The sequence below is a fragment of the Phycodurus eques genome, chromosome 1 (assembly GCF_024500275.1).
Source record: "Phycodurus eques isolate BA_2022a chromosome 1, UOR_Pequ_1.1, whole genome shotgun sequence".
NCBI classification, from domain to species: Eukaryota; Metazoa; Chordata; class Actinopteri; order Syngnathiformes; family Syngnathidae; genus Phycodurus; species Phycodurus eques.
Window position 1 is genome coordinate 11,695,646 of NC_084525.1, and position 20,078 is coordinate 11,715,723.

Consider the following 20,078-nt stretch of genomic DNA (forward strand, 5'->3'; position numbering starts at 1 on the left):
GACCGAGTGGTCAGCACATCCACCTCACAGTTCTGAGGTTGGGGGTTTGAATCCGGGCTCTGGCCACCCTGTGTGAAGTTTGCATTTTCTATCATGGCTTGCATGGTTTTTTTTAAAATCAAGATTTCCTAAACATAAAAACTTTATTCTATAATATTCTATAATTATGTTCATACTTTAAATTGCTAAAACTAGCCAAAAAAACTAATGTTTCCCCCTTTACATAGTACTGTGTTGGTGTTGTTGTTTTAAGTTTTGGGTCACTTTTCCTTCTTTCTCTTTCTGTAATTGTACTGTCAACACAAAGCAAAACTGCTTTATGCTTCATTTTCCCACATGCAGTCCTATAGTCTTTAATCGAACTTTGTACTCATACTTGCCATACAGCTAAACCTGCCTTTGACTCACTGGTCTCCTGTTTCAAAACCACTCCCTCTTTTGTCAGTATTTCAACCAGCACCACTTAATGACTCCTCTGAATGTCACAGCAGAGGATGTTGGAATATATTGTATGTCACTATTCAATTTTCATTAATGAGCTGCTGAGATATGATTCAGTCACTTGATCGATCTTTTGTCTCTCCCTCTATATTCTCCCTGACAAATTCCCTCTCAACATCATTGAAGATGACAGGCCCCGGGCAGGCGGTGGTATTTTGGTGTGTGGACCAGGCTTGAACTGCCCTTACCTTCAAACACCCCCACCCAAGCTCCCTTTTCCTGTTCTTTGTGTTCCATCTTATGTGGGGAGTGAAGACAGAAGGCAGTGGTGAGGCAAAATGCAAAATAGAGCAGGAACATATTTTGTGTTTAACAAGAAGGTCAAGGAGTGCCTGCGGTCCCTGATCTTCCGTTGAACTCTGACCTCGTGCTGACATTTGCCTTTATTCAAATTGAAGCAGAAATAGGAATTCTTTTGAAGCATATGCATCTCTGCCTTAGTGACGGACTATAGAAGTATTTTTATAATTTTTTTTATGTGGGGTTAATTCTGGTTAAACCCAACCCCTTACAATGTTCAAATCCGTTTATTAGGTCCCAATTAGGAGCCATTCATGAATAAATTTGCATCATTTAACAGCTGTCTTTTACACACAATATCTACTCGTATGTAAAGCCATTTGAGCATTTAGTCGATATCCTTGATATTCAGCTCAAGGTACATGTACTAGAACGTTCGTTGTCCTCACTAGCAAGACAATTCAGGTACAAGACTAACTTGGGCGCACTAGTAGAATGACTGTCTTACTAATAAGATTTTTATTTATTGATTTTTTTTTTTGTACTGTGGATGCCACTTATGACCAAATCATACATACGTACATGGATATCAAGGATATCAAATGCAGGCTTTTCATGAACCTGTACTTAGTAAATGAGCTTTGATCTGACGTTTGCAAGCGTCACAATAGAGCTCCAGCGACGTCTGCCCTTCGTATGACGCCATTGCACAGACAGTCCAAACCCACCGACTTCATGTTGAAACGTGAATTAGTTTTTAATTAAATAGATTAGGAACTTTACAAGGCATAATCTGTGTTTCCATCTCACACCGGAAATCACCTGCATCCATCCAAACGGGCGGTCACTGTTTTCAGACGTTTCAAGGTTAAAAAAACAAACAAACGGCACCCGACGTAAGAATATGACGTCATGCTCAGTTGGTGGCGTATTAGCAGTCGTTTGACGTTCCAAGCCAAACCCAGTCATGTGGCCCCCAACATCTGCAAAGAGTTTGAATATTCATATTTATCAGCAACTAAAAGGTGTATCCTGCTAGTATGCTGCTGGTTCCTAAGGTGCTAGATAAAGCCCTTAAAATCCTTCTTGAGGATTATTATCTAACAAGTGAAATAACGCATTTTACTGCAATTAAGAACATTAATCAACATTTAATACGGTTTACCATTTCAACCGATTTCGTACTCACTTGGTGATGAAGTGTCACTCGTGTCACTCTACTTCATCTCTACTGCATCCTCCTCGGCTGACACTGACAGCAGTGCTACTGCTACTAGAGCATGTGGCTTGTGCTGCTGTCCGTGATGCACATTCCGTGCAATCGTGTTTTCCTCCCGCCTTCCCCTCTTTCCGCTTCACAGGGATAACTCAGTTTCATTTTCCTGACAATGCACCAAGGCTGTTTTTCCTTTTCTTTTTCTTATTGCTACCCTCAACTTGAATCAAGTCTGCACATGCACAGTCAGATGGAATAGTCCATTGCATGAGAAACTACCTTATAGATAGATTAAGCATTTTGATGGTTATTTTTTTTTACACTGGTGAATTAAGAGTAAAACAATAATAATTGTTCTAAATGCATTGAGGAAACTTTATTCCGTTTTCGATTAGATGTTTGGGTGGGCGTGTGAGGCCTGTACCGATCAGTTACTGACGTTTTTCTATTTATGGTCTACAATTGTTATTTCTATAAACATGTACTGTAATTATGACATTTCGAGAATACGAACGGCATGCAATGAATGAGCTTGGCGGTGTAAGAATGTTACCACACGGAACACGAAGGCACGCTCAGTTACTGCTGTACCTAATTCTTTTTTCATTTGATTGTTTTATATTTATGGCCTAAAAGTTAATTTTTTTTCCATACAAATAAATATATGCTGTAATTATGAACTGACTACTGCTTTAGCATAGGTAAGTGATTAACTACAGCGTAAAACGTAAAAAAATTGGTTTACGTTTCAGAACTCCGTCTTAAAAAAAAAAGGACCACCTGTATACTGGTCTACGTTGGAGTCCATAATAAAAGCTAACATGTGGCCACTACCTTTGGAACATTCACATCACACGCTAAAAATTAGCACTCTTACGACATTCAAATCACGTTTCAAAACACTCCTCTTTAAACAGGCATATTCATTATAATAGATTTGGTTACAACTATTTTGATCTTGTACTGTATTATATTGGTTGTAATTTTTAGACTACTTTGCAGTATTTTAGTCCTCATTTTGCATTTCACTTTTAATCCTGTAAAGTGGGCTTGAGTGAGATGAAAGGCGCTCAAAACAAAATGCAGTATTATTATTACTATTGTGGTGTTAGTAATCTAATCATGTAATTCTTGAGTATGTGATGAAAAACAATCAAACACCTGCATCTGCTTAGCCAAAGTTATTGGTGTGGAAAAGCTAACTGCCCAGCACTTGGTAATAAATAGACATACATGTGTAAAACAACAACAAAACCACAGAGCCTGTCATGCGGGTGAGCATTCCCTTTAGTCTTTGAAGTAGCAAAACCGGAAACAGGAAGTGAGCTTCTCCTCCATGAGTCCCTTCTTGGCAGACGTGAATGCAAAAGCGCTGCAGCCTCCACAACAAGGGCCAAGTTTTTTTTTTTTTAGTTTTTTTTTTTTTTAACCACACCAAGCAAACCACTTCCAGGGTGACCACTTCTGAGTAGGAGTTTTTCATTTGCATGGAGTGCTGCTTGCTTCTCCCATGTCATGTCATACATTAAAATAGGCTCTCGGCCATGCCTGTTTAATTCATTTGTTCGTCAAATCATGGCAAGTTCCTTGACAATGTACCTTTGTGGACCTCAGACTCGAATGATGCTGATAGAGGAGGAGGCTCTGTGAAGCTAGGAGGGGGACAAACAGGATGAGAGGCAGTCAGGGGCAGAATTCAATATTATTTCTCACACGCTCACACTACTGAAACGCGCGCATACGCAACTGAAATGCTCAAACACACATTTCACAAAAATTAAAAGTCCTCTCATATACACGACTGAAACGCTCTCACTCATGACTGAAATATTTTTGCTCACATTCACTGCTAAAATGCTCTGGCCCACTACTGAAATTCTCATACACACGACTAGAAAACGTCATACACACCACTGTGTGTGTGCGTGTAAACAAAAAAAAAAAACCCAAAAAAAACAATCGTAGTGTGTGAGAGCGTTTCAGTATTAAATAATGTCCCTGTCAGCCCCTTAGAAAACAATAAAGGTCTCAAATAAACATTGCACCACAATGTGAATTTACACTCTCAAAGATTCCCTTAATCTTTCTTGCTGAAATGCAGAAATATGAGGCCGGGAATAGTTGTAGGAGTGGTGAGTGGCACATGAATAAAAGTCTAAGCAGTGAAAGTTTCATGCAGATGAGTATTTTTCCATAAATGATGAACAAGGAAGAAATGAGGCATTGACTACCCTCATCCAAAAGAGGGTAGTATAGTGTAGGATAGTTTGCAGCACAGTAGAAAAAAATAACATCTCATTGTCTGTTATCTTTATTTATTGTGCTGATTTGTTGTGGCTGTGTTCCTGACATGTCTCCCTGTCCTTTTTGCGCTGTGTTACAGCTGGATCAAAGAAACAACAGTGTGCATGAAAAGTGTATGCCAATAATAATATGTTCTTTTTTTTAATGGACTTTGAAGCATAAATGACGGCTACAAAAAAAATTACTTCACTCGCGCCCCCAAGAACAAGCAGTATAGAAAATAGATGCACTTAATGAGAGTCTGCCTAAAATTCACTCGAAAGGACTTGTCTGTATTACAGCTGACCAAGCCATATTGTTGCTAAGAGACACAATTGTTGCAAGGAACAGATCTGGTCACTAGTTGGTCATAGTGGGGTACCAAAGTGTATGGAATGTAGTTGTTGGCGCACCACCAGTTTTATACATAAAATGCCAATGAAAATCCTCTCTCTTCACCAACTTGCATTTAGACTGAATTGAACTGGGTCTCCTGCCTACATGTTTTATATTTAGCCCTGATGACAGAAGGCCTTGTTGCTAAGAGATCAGTTAAGCACCAACAGAGGCTGTTCTGAGTTGGAATATTATCACCTCCCAATAATGCATTGTGGAGGTTCTGCAAAAAAAGAAAGCTATGAGGGAAAAGAAGAGCCAACAATAGTAAAGGAATCACCCTGCCACTGTGGATGGCACCATTATGGTAGATGGGAGAGCTGGTGGGCGAGGCGTTGTAGTAGGAGGAAGCAACTGGAACCAGCGGCCTCTTGGCCTTTTCTCGGGTACCATTCGAGTCGCTGTCCTTGATGATGTCGTACTGCCGGCAGAACAGGGCGATAACAGCTATGAAAAAAGATGGTGACGTGTGAGCACATGACACGTTGAGGTTGATGTAGGAGACGCACGAGCATAGAAAATCAAAGAGAAGCACAGAGAAGCGGACCTGCCCACAGCAGCAGAACCGTGGTGATGATGAGCAGCTCTCCAGTCTGCAGGTGAGGCGACATTCCCAAACCTTCCATAGCCGGTTCATCTGAGCCCGGACACACAGATGCCACAGAATTGTTATTGTTGCTGTAGAGCAGTAATTCTCAACTAGTGGTATGCGGGCTCCCTCTAGTGCTATGCAAAAGAATTACTTCATTAAATGCTAAAATATGCATAATGTTACAGTGGCTTAAACTCTTTTTTTTTTTTTAATGCAGTACATTTGTTAAGCAGAGTTCACTTGTATTAACTTAAGTACGTTTGCATTTAATCTTTTTTGTTCAAATATTTATTTAGGTAACATTTTTATTTAACTTTATGTACAATCAATTTTAATTGAAGTACAGTTTTATATTCATATATTTAAGCGTGGTTTTAATGTTCAAACTGTGCATCATGTTACGGTGGCTTAAAATAATAATACATATACCTTTTAGGAATAAAACCTCTGCTTCATTTTTGATAAACAGTATTGGGCCTACTACTCTACTGTATGTTAATGTTGGTCATTATGGTGGTACTTTGAGAGCTAAGCATTTTTTGAGATGGTACTTGGTGTAACAAGTTTGAGAACTATTGTTATAAAGCATGTTGTTGGTCTGTGCATCGTGTAACATCAAGCTCATTTACGGTGGTCCAGCACTCCAGCCGGATAATGGTCGCTCCTTTCCAGCGTCCTGAAGTGGATGGCCCGGCTGGGTTGACTGTCGCCCTGGAGTCCAACAGACTGCACCTGAACCCAACACAGATAAGACTGAAGGAAGGTGGGAGTTGTTGTTTTCATGTCTTCACAGCTGCACACAAACTGTTGTGTTCACGGCTTCCTTAGACAGGCATTTTCAATATTAATTTCACGTAAGAAAAAAATAAATCCAACCAGCAGTGTTTTCAGGAAATCCCTGTCACTTGAAACCATATTCCCAGGCTGTCAAGCGGATGCCAAACAGGTGGCACAATAACCCATCCATCCATCCATTTTCTGAGCCGCTTCTCCTCACTCGGGTCGCGGGCATGCTAGAGCCTATCCCAGCTATCATCGGGCAGGAGGCGGGGTACAACCTGAACTAGTTGCCAGCCAATTGCAGGGCACATACAAACAAACAACCATTCGTACTCACATTCACACCTACGGGCAATTTAGACTATGCAATTCATGCATGTTTTTGGGATGTGGGAGGAAACCGGAGTGCCCGGAGAAAACCCACGCAGGGACGGGGAGAACATGCAAACTCCACACAGGCGGGGCCAGGGATTGAATCCCGGTCCTCAGAACTGCGAGGCAGACGCTCTAACCAGTCGGCTACCGTGCCGCCGCACAATAACCACTCACCATAAATCCATTTTAGCACATCAGAAGCCTAAAGACAAGCCTGATGTCCTGGTGACCAATTGTGACATGTTTATTGAAGAATCCTAAAAGACCAGGTTTTTCTGACTCTGTTTTGTGGGTGGTGGTGTATTATCACATAGTGCCAAATGCCAGAAACAGCAAGATTTTCTCGTAAGTGCTGGATCTCCTAGATCTCCATGATCACTAACCCATTTGGCCCCAATGCAAGCAGACTGTATCACCACAATCTGAAAAATACAAAACATTATAATAATAATCTTCTTTTTGACTACACTGTTAAAACAGGATTGCTGTGACGGCTTCACATAAAAATGCAAAGGCCTGTGTTCTCCTGTCCTGTGCTTATCTGTCAACTCGTCCTTGATAATAATAATAGAGTACAGTAATCCTTTTCAGTGATTCCCGTAGGGTGATTGCGTTTTATCCTCCAATGTGGTCAAAGATCATGCCGCCTGGGGATGGTGAGCTTTGAATGACGCTTCTAATCTGAAGGACACATGCTTGCTGATGACTACTAGAGAGGCCAGAAAATACAATGTCAGCCAATGAAGATCTAGTTCAGGGGTGCACAAACTTTTCTCTCTGTTGTATACAGAAAAAAAAGAGGTTTCAAGGGCTACTTTGACATTTTTCACTTTCAATGTGTTAAACAGGTTAAAACCAATCAATCAGTGTAGGGAAACATACAGTATGCTCAGCAATTCTACATGTACATTGTTTTTATATATTGCTGGCGTTGGACGGAAACCTTGCATGTCCAAAACCATCACTTTTCAGGCAAACCCCCCAAAATGGCATCTTTATTGAGCCATTAACATTGCATTGTTAAAGAGAGTGAGCAATATTTTCAGCACTGAATATTTGTCAATCATTTGTAAAAAGAGCAGAACCATGTGGGGATTGACAAACAGTATCGATTTAAAACAATATGAAATCGATCACATGTGGACATAAAAGGTTTCCTACCGAAACTGACTGTTGCTACAAAAATGTAAATAATTAGACATTTATGTTTTGCTAATTTTTTTTCATTATTCTTATCCTATTTAATTGTATTTTTTTATTGTCCATCAGTTTTTTTTTATCCTGTCCTATTGTCTTTTGGTCTTTTTAACTTTTTCAGTTTAACTGCAGCATGGGTGCCTCCTCGCTGGGAGGTGTGTTCGGTTTGCCTGCGGGGATGTCATCTTGGACTTCTGCAGGACAGGGGGGCTCTGCACAATGTGGAGAGTCCATTCCGGTCTAGCCGTGTCATGATGGTCTCTACGGCTGCATCGTCTGTGGTTGCGGGCTGTGGCACCTTTCGGTGTGGATAGCTTTCCTCAACTGGTTCCTCAATGCCATTCCATGTCTCTATATTATTAAACAATATATGTTGTGTGTGTGCTAGTATCTTTTTTGCAGGTGTGTTCGTCTGGGTGTGTTTTGCATTTACATGCAGGGATGGAAGGGGTGAGTTCTTATATATTTGTGGGTATTTTAATCGTCAGCTTTTATCTCGGTAAAGCACTTTGTGTTGCATTTTTATGTATGAAAAGTGATATACTGGATAAATAAAGTTGATTTCATTTGATATTTTTGCTGTAAATTGCTTGTTTGCATCTTTGCAAATTTATAAAAGCTCTACAGAAAACCATCCATCCATCCATTTTCTGAGCCGCTTCTCCTCACTAGGGTCCCGGGCGTGCTGGAGCCTATCCCAGCTATCACCATGGTTCCCAGCCAATCGCAGGGCACATTCACTCGCACTCACATTCACACCTACGGGCAATTTAGAGTTGTCAATTAACCTACCATGCATGTTTTTGGGATGTGGGAGGAAACCGGAGTACCCGGTACAGAACTGTGAGGAAGACGCTCTAACCAGTCGCCCACCGTGCCACCTTACAGAAAACCTATGTATTATTATTATTATTATTATTATTATTATTATTATTTGTAGTAGTAGTGGTCATGGTCATTGGTGTCGCACCCATCGAGGACGTGGGTGTGGGACACCCACACTTTTCATACTGACCCCGACCCATTTGATTATTATTATTTTTTTTAAATAACATCATGGACTGTGTCAAATGCTATTCTTAGCTGCTAAAAAAAACAGACGCCAGGCGGCAAATAGCCCCTGGGCCGTAGTTTAGACACCCATGTTCAAGTAGGTCACAAAAAGTTTTATAAAGTCACAACAGCGGAGTCACATGGATGCAACTGCAATGATGAGGAAAAATAAAGAAAATGTTGACGTCATGCCAACAAAGTGTGGATGAGTGTGTGCCACCTGCACACTGTAGTGTGTGTCCTCATCCAGGTCCCACAGCACACACCAGCGACTTGACGTGTTCACCTCGCGAATGGAGCGTTGCATCAGGCCATCTTGCCTCTGCGCATGAAACACATATTTATTAAATCCAGCACAAAATGACCTTAGTGGAAAGTAAATGGGAAAAGAAGTTTTATCTGTAGGCTAGCGAGCGTCACAATAATTGCTTCGAAGCAGCAAAAAGCAATTCAGAACATCCAGACTTGACCTTCAAATCCACTGCAACCCACCACCTTAGATTTACTCTCCTGCAACAATAAATAAGCATTGATATAGTATGTTCATCAATGTCAACTACTCAGCAGAGGTAGCAGGCTCTCATGTACTCAAAGCAGTTTGCCTGGTAAAATTCAGCAGACACACAAAGACTTCAATGACTTGACCTTTAGCTCATGAATACATAAATAGTGGGATCTATGAAGAAACATGCAGAAATTTACAGAAAGGTTCGCATCTCTAATATCGATTTTTTTTCTGTGTGTGTCAAAAAGAGAGAGTGTTGCATAAGAGCCGGAGCTGTGGGATTTGAAATGAATGCACAAGTCTTTGTCTGCAGATTTCCTTGTCCTGCTTCTCCTTCTCCCTCAGCACGTTGCAGTGTGTGAAAGCATAAAATAGATTTATAGCTGTTTGAAAATCCCGACTCCACTCTTGGAAAAGAACAACAAAGAGTCGTTTTAGGTTAATCCAAAGCAACTCCAGATGACCAAGATGTGCCAATTAAAACCTCACAATTTTCAACTTTCTGAGTTGACGGCAGTTGCATTTCCCACAGTGCACAAACATGAACTACCTACAAAATTGACTTGAGGCCACTTAAAAAACAAAAAACAAACCAGCTACCGCCCTGTGAGATAGGAGGCAGGGAAAACCCTTTCCACTGTTGGCGGCAACTCTCACTCAGAGTGCGGCTGACATCTGCTGCCAAACTGCGAGTGCCTGAAAGCTTGACTATAGTGTGCTGGACAAAATGTGAAATGTTAGAGTGATGATGACATAAACTGCACTCAAAGGTCAGCTTAGTCCAGGGCTGTCCAACCTTTTTCCGCCGAGGACTGCATAAGGAAAAATCGATGGATGCAAGGGCCACTTTAACATTCTTTGACTTTGACTTTAGCAAAAGCTCAACTCAAATCAACTTAATTTCTAGAACACATTAACAACAACCACAGCTGTAACAAAGTGCTGGACATACAGTAAAATACAATAATTCCAAAAATCAATAAATCAATATTATGTTCTAATTAAAACATACGGGAGCTCCCTTCACATTGGGATTTTGCATACAGGAGGTGCAAAGTTGTATTCTCTCTTGTTGCACATTCTACATGTTGAGAAGTTGTCCATCGATGAGAACATGATTGTAGTCTCCACTGTCCAGTATGAGAGCGCCGGGATGCTGAAATTTTACTCTCGCGATCACAACATGCATGATATCACTCACGTTTGCTACAAGCTGAAGTTTGCATGTAAACAACTCCAGTTTTCTAGCAGCTGTTAGTTCGTGCATTGGCGAGTAACAAACATACAGAAGGGATGGTTCAAATCTCCTGTGTCACTGAATTTCAATTTACTTGATCCTTTTCCTAATCTCCACTTCCTTGTCAAGTGGATGCCGGCTGGTTGCATGTTGGGGCAAAGCTCCTCACATTTGCAGCATCATAGTCAAACGATATTATCTGCTAAAAAAATATATCACGGCTAAAGTACTGTAATAGTGCAAACTGTTTAGTGCCACACAAAAAGAATAAAGGGCGTAAAATAAAACTAAACGACAAAGTTAACAGGCTGCTGATTGACATGCACACAGAACAACAAAAACCGCAGGATTTCTCTGGTAAAAGAAATCCCGGCTAAAACTACAGATGAAAAATGGTTTAGTGCAACACAAAAAAACCCATCCATCCATCCATCCATCCATTTTCTTTACCGATTACCATCACCAGGGTCGCGGGCTGCCAGAGCCTATCCCAGCTATCTTCGGGCGGGAGGCAGTGTACACCCTGAACAGGTCGCCAGCCAATCGCAGGGCACATAAAAACAAACAACCATTCGCACTCACATTCACTCCTACGGACAATTTAGAGTCTTCAATCAACCTACCACGCATGTTTTTGGGATGTGGGAGGAAACCGGAGCGCCCGGAGAAAAAACACGCAGGCACAGGGAGAACATGCAAACTCCACGCAGGCGGGACCGGTATTTGAACCCCGGTAACCAGAACTGTGAGGCAGATGTGCTAACCAGTCGTCCACCGTGCCGGCGAAGAACAATATTGTCATTAAAAAATATTTTGTTGCGGACTATGTTATTTTTTGTAAATGCCACAGGCTGCAAAAAATGAATGGCAGGCTGCAGTTTTGACATACCATGTTTTAGTAGATCCTGTATCAGATCTCATCAGGTAATAAAAGTGTACCTAATGTAGTGCTCATCTCCCAAAATATGTTTTTCCTAATTTCCACAACTAAAATATTCAGTTTGTAAACAAAAAAGACTAACTGCCCTTCAACGGAACAGGAATGAGACTAGACAAAGGTGACTTTAATTAGGGACAGTTTGAGATTAATGAGGCATGCAACAATAATGATCTCTGTTCTTTTTTAACTTGTAAGCAGCAGAGTACATCCTCCACTGGTGGCCAAGCAATTGCAGGACATCAATTCAAAATAAAAAATAAAAAAAGGTTCACAGCACAGCCATATATATGCTCATGAAAGCACGTGGAAAGTAAAATATACAGACTCAATGCAAAACAACACACACCTGCTGCGAGATGGCGTATCCAATCACAGTGTCTCCTAGAGGGACGTTCCAAGTCACCATGGCTGAATGGGCTCTCAGCTGGGTCACCGACACGTTCACTGGTGCAGCTGGCACAGCTGTTGCCGTGGTTACACACACACATGTGCGCGCACACACACACACACACACACCAATTTTTATGAAATTGTAAATATTTTCAGAATTATACAAATGTTATTACAACAAAGACAAATGTATCCAACATTATTTCTACAAAAATGATGCCAGGCGTTCAGGTTTGTAGCCAAAGCAAATTTGCAACTCTTATTCACTGAAATACAATGGTAGAGAATTATTGCAGGACATGCTTTTAACTTTGCGCAGAAGTTGGATCAGCCACTAGATGCAGAGGCAAGATGCTTTGGGGCACATACAGTAGCTGAAGTAAGTATTTAACACATCACCATTTTTCTCACTAAATATACTTCCAAAAGGTGCTACTGACCTGAAACGTTCAACAGAGGTTGGGAACAACCCAAGTAATTCATACATAGAAAGAAAGTAGAAAAACTAGGCTCAGGAATGAAGTTGTGTGTAAAAATGTGAAATGACACAGGGACAAAGTATTGAACACATGAAGAAAGGGAGGTGCAAAAAGGCGTGGAAAGCCAAGACAACACCTACAATCTATCAATAATTAAACAGCAATCCATCCCCTTGTCAGTGCAAATGAATATCAGCTGGTTCAGTCCTAATTGATGGCCTACAAAAAGATCTCATTGCCAAAGTGTGAATCAAGACACATCAAGACACAAAGAGCTGTCTCAAGACCATCGCAGACTAATTGTTGCAAAACATAACGATGACATTGGTTACAGGCGCATATCTAAGCTTCTCAATGTTCTAGTGAGCAGAGTTGGGGCCATAATAAGTAAGTGGAAAGCCAATCATACCACCATAAATTTGCCTTGATCAGGTGGTCCTCGAAAGATTTCTGACAGAGGAGTGCAAAGGATAATCAGAAGAGTTGTCCAGGAGCTAAGGACCACCTGTGGAGAGCTTCAAAAAGACCTAAAATTAGCAGGTACTGTTGTCACAAGGAACACAGTGAGTAATGCACTTCTATTGAAGGATTATGAACCAGATATGTGCGGGTGCAGTGAATTAAAAACAACAACAGAATGGGATTTTTTTTTCCTATTTGCACTGCTTACTAAACTTGTTTTATGGCTGCAGAGCATTCTGGTCTATTTACTGACATGGTGGGTATGCAAAATTGGCTTTGCATCGAGGCATTGTAATGGTGAGGCAATAGAGGACAAACTTATCTCAAGGCAATTTTAGGCTTGCAAAGCATTCTTCGAACTTCCGTCACATCATGATTGAGACGTTCTGCCACTCTCCTGTGCTGAAGCTGGAGTACACACATGGCTAATCAACTTCTGCATTTACATCAAACAAACTAACGGGAAGGACTCCAGTCGGGGCATTATGGGATGGAGTGAGACAGAAAGATAAGGAGGATGAACACTGGTAGTAACATGACAGGGACAAATGAGTCAGAGCATGGAAAAATGGTAGGAGAATTTTTAAGTTTTGGTTTGTAAATAGAGAAGTGTGAAGCAAAGCGAGATGGATGACCTTGGGGAGAGAAGAGATCAATGATGGATGACATTGGAGAGAGATGAGATCAATGATGGAGAGAGTCATGAAAAGCAATATATGGAAAGCTTGTGGAAGGAAAACCACACATATTGATTTGATGTATCGATGAAAAACAGCATTAGAGGAGGACATAAGCACAAAAATCGCCCTTCTCCATTCTTCATCTTGAAGGCCACTGTGTGCAAATTATATCCATCCATTTTCTGTACCGCTAATCCTCACAGGTACAGAGTTTTCTCCAGAGTGCCCAGAGAAAACCCGCGCAGTTACGGGGAGAACATGCAAATGCCACACAGGCGGGGTTGGGAATTGAACCCCGTTCCTCAGAACGGTGAAGCAGATGTGCTAACCAGTCGCCCACCGTGCTGCCTGCAAATTTTAGATTTATGCTTATTTTTATTTTTATCTACGACAAATGTAACCCAATTTCAGCTCTTCTTAAAGAGGAAAACCCCATTCAGTTTCAGTCGATTCATTCATTTGCTTGTCTAAAAGGTGATAACTTGTTAGTACTGACGTATTTAGAGAACTCCTGAAACGAGAAACATGAAGCGGCACTAAAATGCAGTGGCAGCAGTTTTTGCCTCCTTTAAGCCTTTTTTTCTCCTGATGCTAAAAAATAAATATGAGCCTTATGACATTTGTTTACTTGTTGGAGTTTTTTGTGTGGTCCGTCCAAGGCCAGACACTAAATCACAGGGAACAAACAGTTTGCTGATCGACTGGGACAGCCTCATCTGGCTAATGGCTCTGTGAAGGATGAATGTGTGTGTGCTGCTTGCTGTAAAGACAATGAAAGCTGCGTATGCTGATGTAGGTAGTGTATATCAAGAGATTAGATTGGATTTTTATGAACCTCCTGATAGCTGACAGAAAGTTGGTGGTCATTTTGAATGTTTTCCTGCATCACTGCAACTGCTGAGGTGACAGGTTACATTTACCGACCACTCCATTTGTTAAACCTGTGCTACAAATCACAATCCCAAACAGCTTTCAGTATGATGCAGTGAAGTTCTTCACCACTGCAAACTACGACCACAATCATAAACCTGTTGTTCATGGTACCAATCTGACGCTCAGTCAGTGAAACTGAGGAATATTAGCCACGTAAAGCAGAGGTGTCCTCTGACGAATATTTGACATGACGAGCAACTTTATTAAAAAAAAAAAAAAAAAAAAAAAGGAAAAAAAAGGCAAGGGAGTGTAGATGCCGAAGAATTAGGCGGGTTGCAATGCCAACTTCTCCCATGGGAACAAAATATCTAACAACTCCTACTCATAATAATAATCCATCCATCCATTCTCTGAGCCGCTTATCCTCACAAGGGTCATGGGAGTGCTGGAGCCTATCCCAGCTATCATCGGGCAGGAGGCGGGGTATACCCTGAACTGGTTGCCAGCCAATCGCAGCTAATAATAATAATACTAAACTGATTTTATATAGAGCTTTCTAGATATGCAGAGATGCAATGAAACTCTTTACAATTAAAATATTAACATCATTTCCCTTCATGTAGGTGACAAAAGATAATTGAGTTTAAGAAGCAATAGTTGTTTACTACACTTTTATGTCAAGGTCCAAAATGTAAAAATATCACATTAATGATCCCCAAGTAAACACTGCTTTAAAGATTGTCAGCTTTCTATAGATTGTCCTTGTTAGGGTTCTGAATGCGGAGATGTAAGTCAGCTGCTGCTCAGTGCTGTGCTGGATCTCTTCTAGTGGGATACAGGGAAGCGAGCTACCCTAAAATCCTTAAAACTCCTAACCTGTATTTGCCTCATCGCCTTCATACATCACAAAACTAATATGCAATTGCTGGATAGATTTATTTGAGCAAAAAGTTTAAGTTGAAGAAATAGCCCTTGCTTCATTTAAATTTCCTGTATGCGGCCCTCAGAGGAAAAAGTTTGGACACCCCTGTTGTGAAGGAAGAACTTCAGACAGCAGAATTAAATATCTTGTAGTCACTTTTGAACTATTGTTTCATTTGCCTGACTTGGCTTTGTGCCGGCAGCATGGGCTCAGTTTCCAGTGACGGTCTGAATGTGTGTAAATGGTCTGTCTCTGTGCTATGTGCCCTGTGATCGACCGGTGAGCAGTCCAGGCTGTCGTTCCGAGTTCCGTCTTTCACCCACAGCCAGCTGGGATAGGTTCCAGCTCCCCGCAACCCTCAACAAAATAAGCGGCTTAAAAAATATATAGATGGATAAATATCTTCTGCCGGTGTACCAAATGTTTTCTCCAGGGGTGTCGATGCTGCTGAGAGGAAGATACCACAGCTTGTTTATGTTAAAGAAAACCTTGAAAGCACTTTCTCAATCAATGTTGAGGGTGGTAAACAAAGATTAGCCTCCTCCTGTTCTTCATTTATGGACTCATCTGCTACGGATGCTTTGGTCAAACTAGCGTCAAGGTAGCGGAAGGCTGACTGGATGAATTAAACACCTGTAGATTTGCACAGCAGCTAATTAAAAAGGCCAGCGATCCAGTCAGCAAGAGATATTGCTTTGGAATCGCCTTAGTGGACAATCAATTATGGTTTTGACAGTTTTACAACAGCTGTTTTTCTAATTGAAATACGAAAGCATAAACCACCCACTTGCCCCAAAACAAGTGGGTGCTGCTGCTAGACTTGAAACTGCCAGGTGAACGAGTTGCCCATTTCCAGAGTCCCCTCTTACGCTATTGAGTCAAAAGTATTGTGACATTATATTTTATATTTAGATTTTCTACATTTTACTTGTTCCGAACTTTTCTCTTTCGGGGCCACTGTTTTGGATGAGCTTTCTCCCCAAATGTTCCTGCTCATTTGTTTTTTTTTTTTTTTTGTTTTTTTTGTCCTGTTCGGCTTTTAGGTCAAGCAGAATGGAAAATCTGTATCCCTTTTATGGCGGACCAGTTTTATTGTGTCACAGTAGAGTTTTTAAGCTTCCGCTGTGGTATTATAATTGAGGTTTATTGAGAATCAGACTTGATCAGTCGAACAGAACAAAGTTTCTTGAAGGGAGAGCGAAACAAAGAAAAAAGACAGAGCACTAATTGTAAACAGGATGAGAGAAGTAAATCATTACATTATATACAACAATGAAACATTAAATATGAGTGTTGCATGGGGCTATAGTGCTACACCCTGTGAAGAAAGGACAGGACAAGATAGAACAGGACAAGGACAGGAGAAGAAGCATGCAGGACAAAGGGTCGTGAACCCGGCTGTACAACTGTGTGGTGCTTTGGTGGCATTAATTATGTGAATTATAAAAGTCTACAGGACGAGAGTATAAGTGAGGGGATACACATCAATTTGCATATTCATGAGTTATTTGTCGCAGTAAGTGCGTGACCCCACACCCAGTGAAAGAGTCCTTGGGGTGTGTGCCTGCGGATACATGCAAGTGAATTGATACCGTTTTACATGCACAAAGACTGAGAGAAGTGTCCTGTAATTGCTGTGGCCGCACTGCGGTGGCTGAGGAACCCACCCAATCAATCGAGGGGTGGGATCAGGTCCACCCGAGAGCAGCCCGGTGGACGGGACACGTCCCACACCGAGGGACCCAGGCAACCGGCCATCCAGTGGGGGCCGCAGGGACCCAATGCCACCCTGTATAGGTTATACGCCATGGTAATGGTGGGACAAAAACGTTTTTAAATGACTGACCTTAGTCTCATTTTTTTTTTTACATACAAAACCCTGGCGTTGGAACAGATGTGTGTAGAATTTTTATATGCACTGTATGTTTTGGCTTTGGATTGATCCCCACTGCCTCAAATGCTAACTTTTTAGATATAGTATGATATGATATGATATGATATCCATCCATCCATTTTCCGAACTGCTTATCCTGACAAGGGTCACGGGTGTGCTGGCGCCTATAGGTATGATATATGATATTGTATTATCCATCCATCCATCCATTTTCTGAGCCGCTTCTCCTCACTAGGGTCGCGGGCGTGCTCGAGTCTATCCCAACTATCATCGGGCAAGAGGCGGGTACACCCTGAACTGGTTGCAGCCAATCGCAGGGCACATACAAACAAACAACCATTCGCACTCACATGCACACCTACGGGCAATTTAGAGTCTCCAATGAATGCATGTTTTTGTGATGTGAGAGGAAACCGGAGTGCCCGGAGAAAACCCACGCAGACACGGGGAGAACATGCAAACTCCAGGCAGGCGGGGCCGGGGATTGAACTCGGGTCCTCAGACCTGTGAGGCATAAGAGCACTTAGTCAATCATTGCTAACTGAGACTTTTGAGACTCTTTTGCCCTTAATCAAGGGCTATACAAATAAAATTGACTTGACTTCATGCTGTTCTTTTCCATGACAGGTGGTCTAATTCAGTGTTTCTTAACGTTTATTGAGCCGAGGCACCCATTTTACTTTAGATGAATCTCACGGCACACCACCAAACAAAAATATGTTTTTTTTCTTCCTCAAAAGTGATGGTTTTGGAGATACAGCAACATTTTACATTAAGAAAATTCTCATAGTACACTACCAAACAAAAATGTCAAAAAAGTGGATGGACAGGTCGATTATGTACCCTCTGACATCTAATGGAAAAATATTTACTTGTTGTGCCTGTCACTATAAATTGCTGGCATAGATAGACGAACAAATATACATTTGTATTTGTAAATAAATCATACCAATTAACTCTTTAAGAACTTGTGAAAAAGTTTGCATTGCATTCATTCAGTTATGATAAAAATCATGACATCATTCCTTTGCAACATCCTCTGTACCAAACTGATGAGATAGCAAATACATCCACACTATGGGCCTCAAAACGGATTACAGATATTTGCTTTCTGGGTTCAGCAGAATTGGATAATTTCCCACAGAATATCTTGAGGCGCACCAGCGGCATGGTACTCAATGGCTTCGATGATTTTATTTATTTAAGTACCTCCCGCTACGGACCCACTACAGACAGACAACTGAGACAATTAGACACTTACTTCCGCCGACCATCAAGCATCCCATCATCATTATCATCATCTGCGACAGCGGCAGTCTGGTGTCCAAGTGAGGAAACGCGCTCATAACCTCCTGTGAGCGCGCACACATGTTCAGACCCTCGACGCGCGCCTTTCACCGCCACCTTTGACCAACATTGACGGGGTCTATCTCTTCAAGGTCGCCACAGGCCACTCGGCATCCTCTTAGAAAGATAGAGATTGTCGAAATGGGGGGAAACAAAACAAACAAAACAAAACAAAACTAAGATACACCACGTCTTTCTCCTGGTGGTGTTTTCTTGCCCACAAGTCCCAGATTATTATTCCCCCCCCCCCCCTTTTTTTTCTGCGCGAAACGCTAACAGGTAGTTTGGAGCTTTTCGCGTGCGTCAAGCCGGAAGAGCCTTGCGCCAAAAGACGGCGCCGCAAACGCGAGCAGTGTTGCTTGTTCGCGAGAAAAAGCCGATTGTGGATTGGTCCAAAAAGAGCAAGACAAGCATCCGATTTGGTTTAGGGGCAAGCTGGAGCTGCATCCAGTCCATCGCTGCTCTGCATCGAACAGTTATGGGAAATGAGTGCAGGGAATGGGGGGTGCACGCTGAATGAATGGAAGGGAGGGCGTGCATGTGCGCGTGTGCGTGGGCACTCAACTGCAATAAGAAGCCATCGGAGATCATTGTGTTCACAGCATCCTCTCCATCGAGACGCACACCGCCGTGCTCTTGCAGGCTTATGTATTTGTTGCACTCTTACTGTATGTCAGAAACAAAACGCAAATTGATCGTTTTGTTGAGCGTGTCACGGTTTTAGTGGTAAGGAGCAAAAGGCACTGATGATTTGAATTATTTCATCAACCAAAAAGAGTTGAAGGCTTGTGGTCTTCTCATCATGTACATATATATTTTTTAAAATTTATTACTGTAAATTGTGAGATGTGTTCTTCACACTACGGGATGATAAAAATCTAGGATGTGAATAATTGATCATGACACGGTGTGCCTCCCACCCATGTCAACGCCGCAAAATGACTGCAGGTGTTTGCACCGTCGTGTTCCCCCTGCTGGAGGCGTCTTCACTCCACTCTTGTTGTCAACGCCTGCAGTTCTGTTGCAGAATATCTTCCGGATTGATTTTCCGTTCCCATGCAAGCAGAGACAGCATGGGTATACGTGGGTCTCGATTGGATAAAAATCATTCAAAGGTATATGGTTCTAGTTGGTATTTGACTTTCCGCACTCCCTGGAGAACATGTTGGCAAGTCTTACAGCCTTGTTTGCTCCAATATGCTAATGAGCATTTTTTTTTTTTACAATGACACACAAAGGGAAAACAGCCCTAAAATCCTGGTGAGGAATAAAGGAGTCACGCTACAACAACAAAAATGCTTGATTTTTTTTTTTTTTAAATATACTATAGATTTGACTCAAATCCATAGGTTTGTCTTGAATAAAAGCAATAGCAAAGCATCATTTGATTGTCCAATTAGCAATATGGTGTTGAGATCAGTAGGAAATGGTTTTGCCTCGGACTTCCTGAATAGTTAACATGATGCCTGGTCAGCAGGTGAGTGGGATTGCTGTTGACCAATATTTCCCAGCAGGGGGCGCTGATAGCCTGCAGAAGACCATCTGACCTTTGGCGATGCAAAGGCTTCTGTGTGAGTCAAGCAACTTCACAACGTGTCTTCCTCCAGTTACAGTATAACACACGCATGCACTGCTGGCCCAGTGAAGAGAAACTACTTAATTCAGGTTGTGACATTTTTTTTTTTTACATTCATATTCAGGTTTGATATGTATTTA

At 41.6% G+C, this 20,078-nt stretch overlaps 1 protein-coding gene and 1 long non-coding RNA gene across 3 annotated transcripts; one reads left to right on the plus strand and one right to left on the minus strand.

Annotated features, from left to right (window-relative positions):
• Positions 1 to 1,542: 1,542 nt before the first annotated feature.
• LOC133403976 (fibronectin type III domain-containing protein 4-like) lies at positions 1,543 to 18,569 on the minus strand. 2 transcript variants are annotated; one of them, XM_061679613.1, is made up of 7 exons: positions 18,277 to 18,569; positions 11,662 to 11,777; positions 8,854 to 8,955; positions 5,858 to 5,960; positions 5,184 to 5,273; positions 4,917 to 5,057; positions 1,543 to 3,609 (listed from the first exon to the last, which is right to left on the minus strand). In XM_061679613.1, the coding sequence occupies exons 1-6, from the start codon at positions 18,383 to 18,385 to the stop codon at positions 4,939 to 4,941; spliced, it is 639 nt and encodes a 212-aa protein (XP_061535597.1). In that variant the 5' UTR covers positions 18,386 to 18,569; the 3' UTR covers positions 1,543 to 3,609; positions 4,917 to 4,938. The 2 variants fall into 2 exon arrangements, with proteins under 2 accessions (XP_061535597.1, XP_061535513.1); XM_061679529.1 differs by having other exon boundaries at positions 4,917 to 5,083.
• LOC133403014 (uncharacterized) lies at positions 5,172 to 8,074 on the plus strand. The gene is made up of 3 exons (XR_009768603.1): positions 5,172 to 5,235; positions 5,868 to 5,991; positions 7,702 to 8,074. It is a non-coding gene; the product is annotated as an uncharacterized LOC133403014 (long non-coding RNA).
• Positions 18,570 to 20,078: the final 1,509 nt, after the last annotated feature.

Excerpts from the sequence above, each read along its gene's own strand:
- LOC133403976 (XM_061679529.1), bottom strand. The coding sequence starts at position 18,385 with ATGTGTGCGCGCTCACAGGAGGTTATGAGCGCGTTTCCTCACTTGGAC. Across the intron at positions 8,956-11,661 it reads GATACGCCATCTCGCAGCAG|AGGCAAGATGGCCTGATGCA; the intron begins GTGTGTGTTGTT and ends TTTCATGCGCAG. Across the intron at positions 3,610-4,916 it reads GTGCCATCCACAGTGGCAGG|CTTCACAGAGCCTCCTCCTC; the intron begins GTGATTCCTTTA and ends TCCCCCTCCTAG.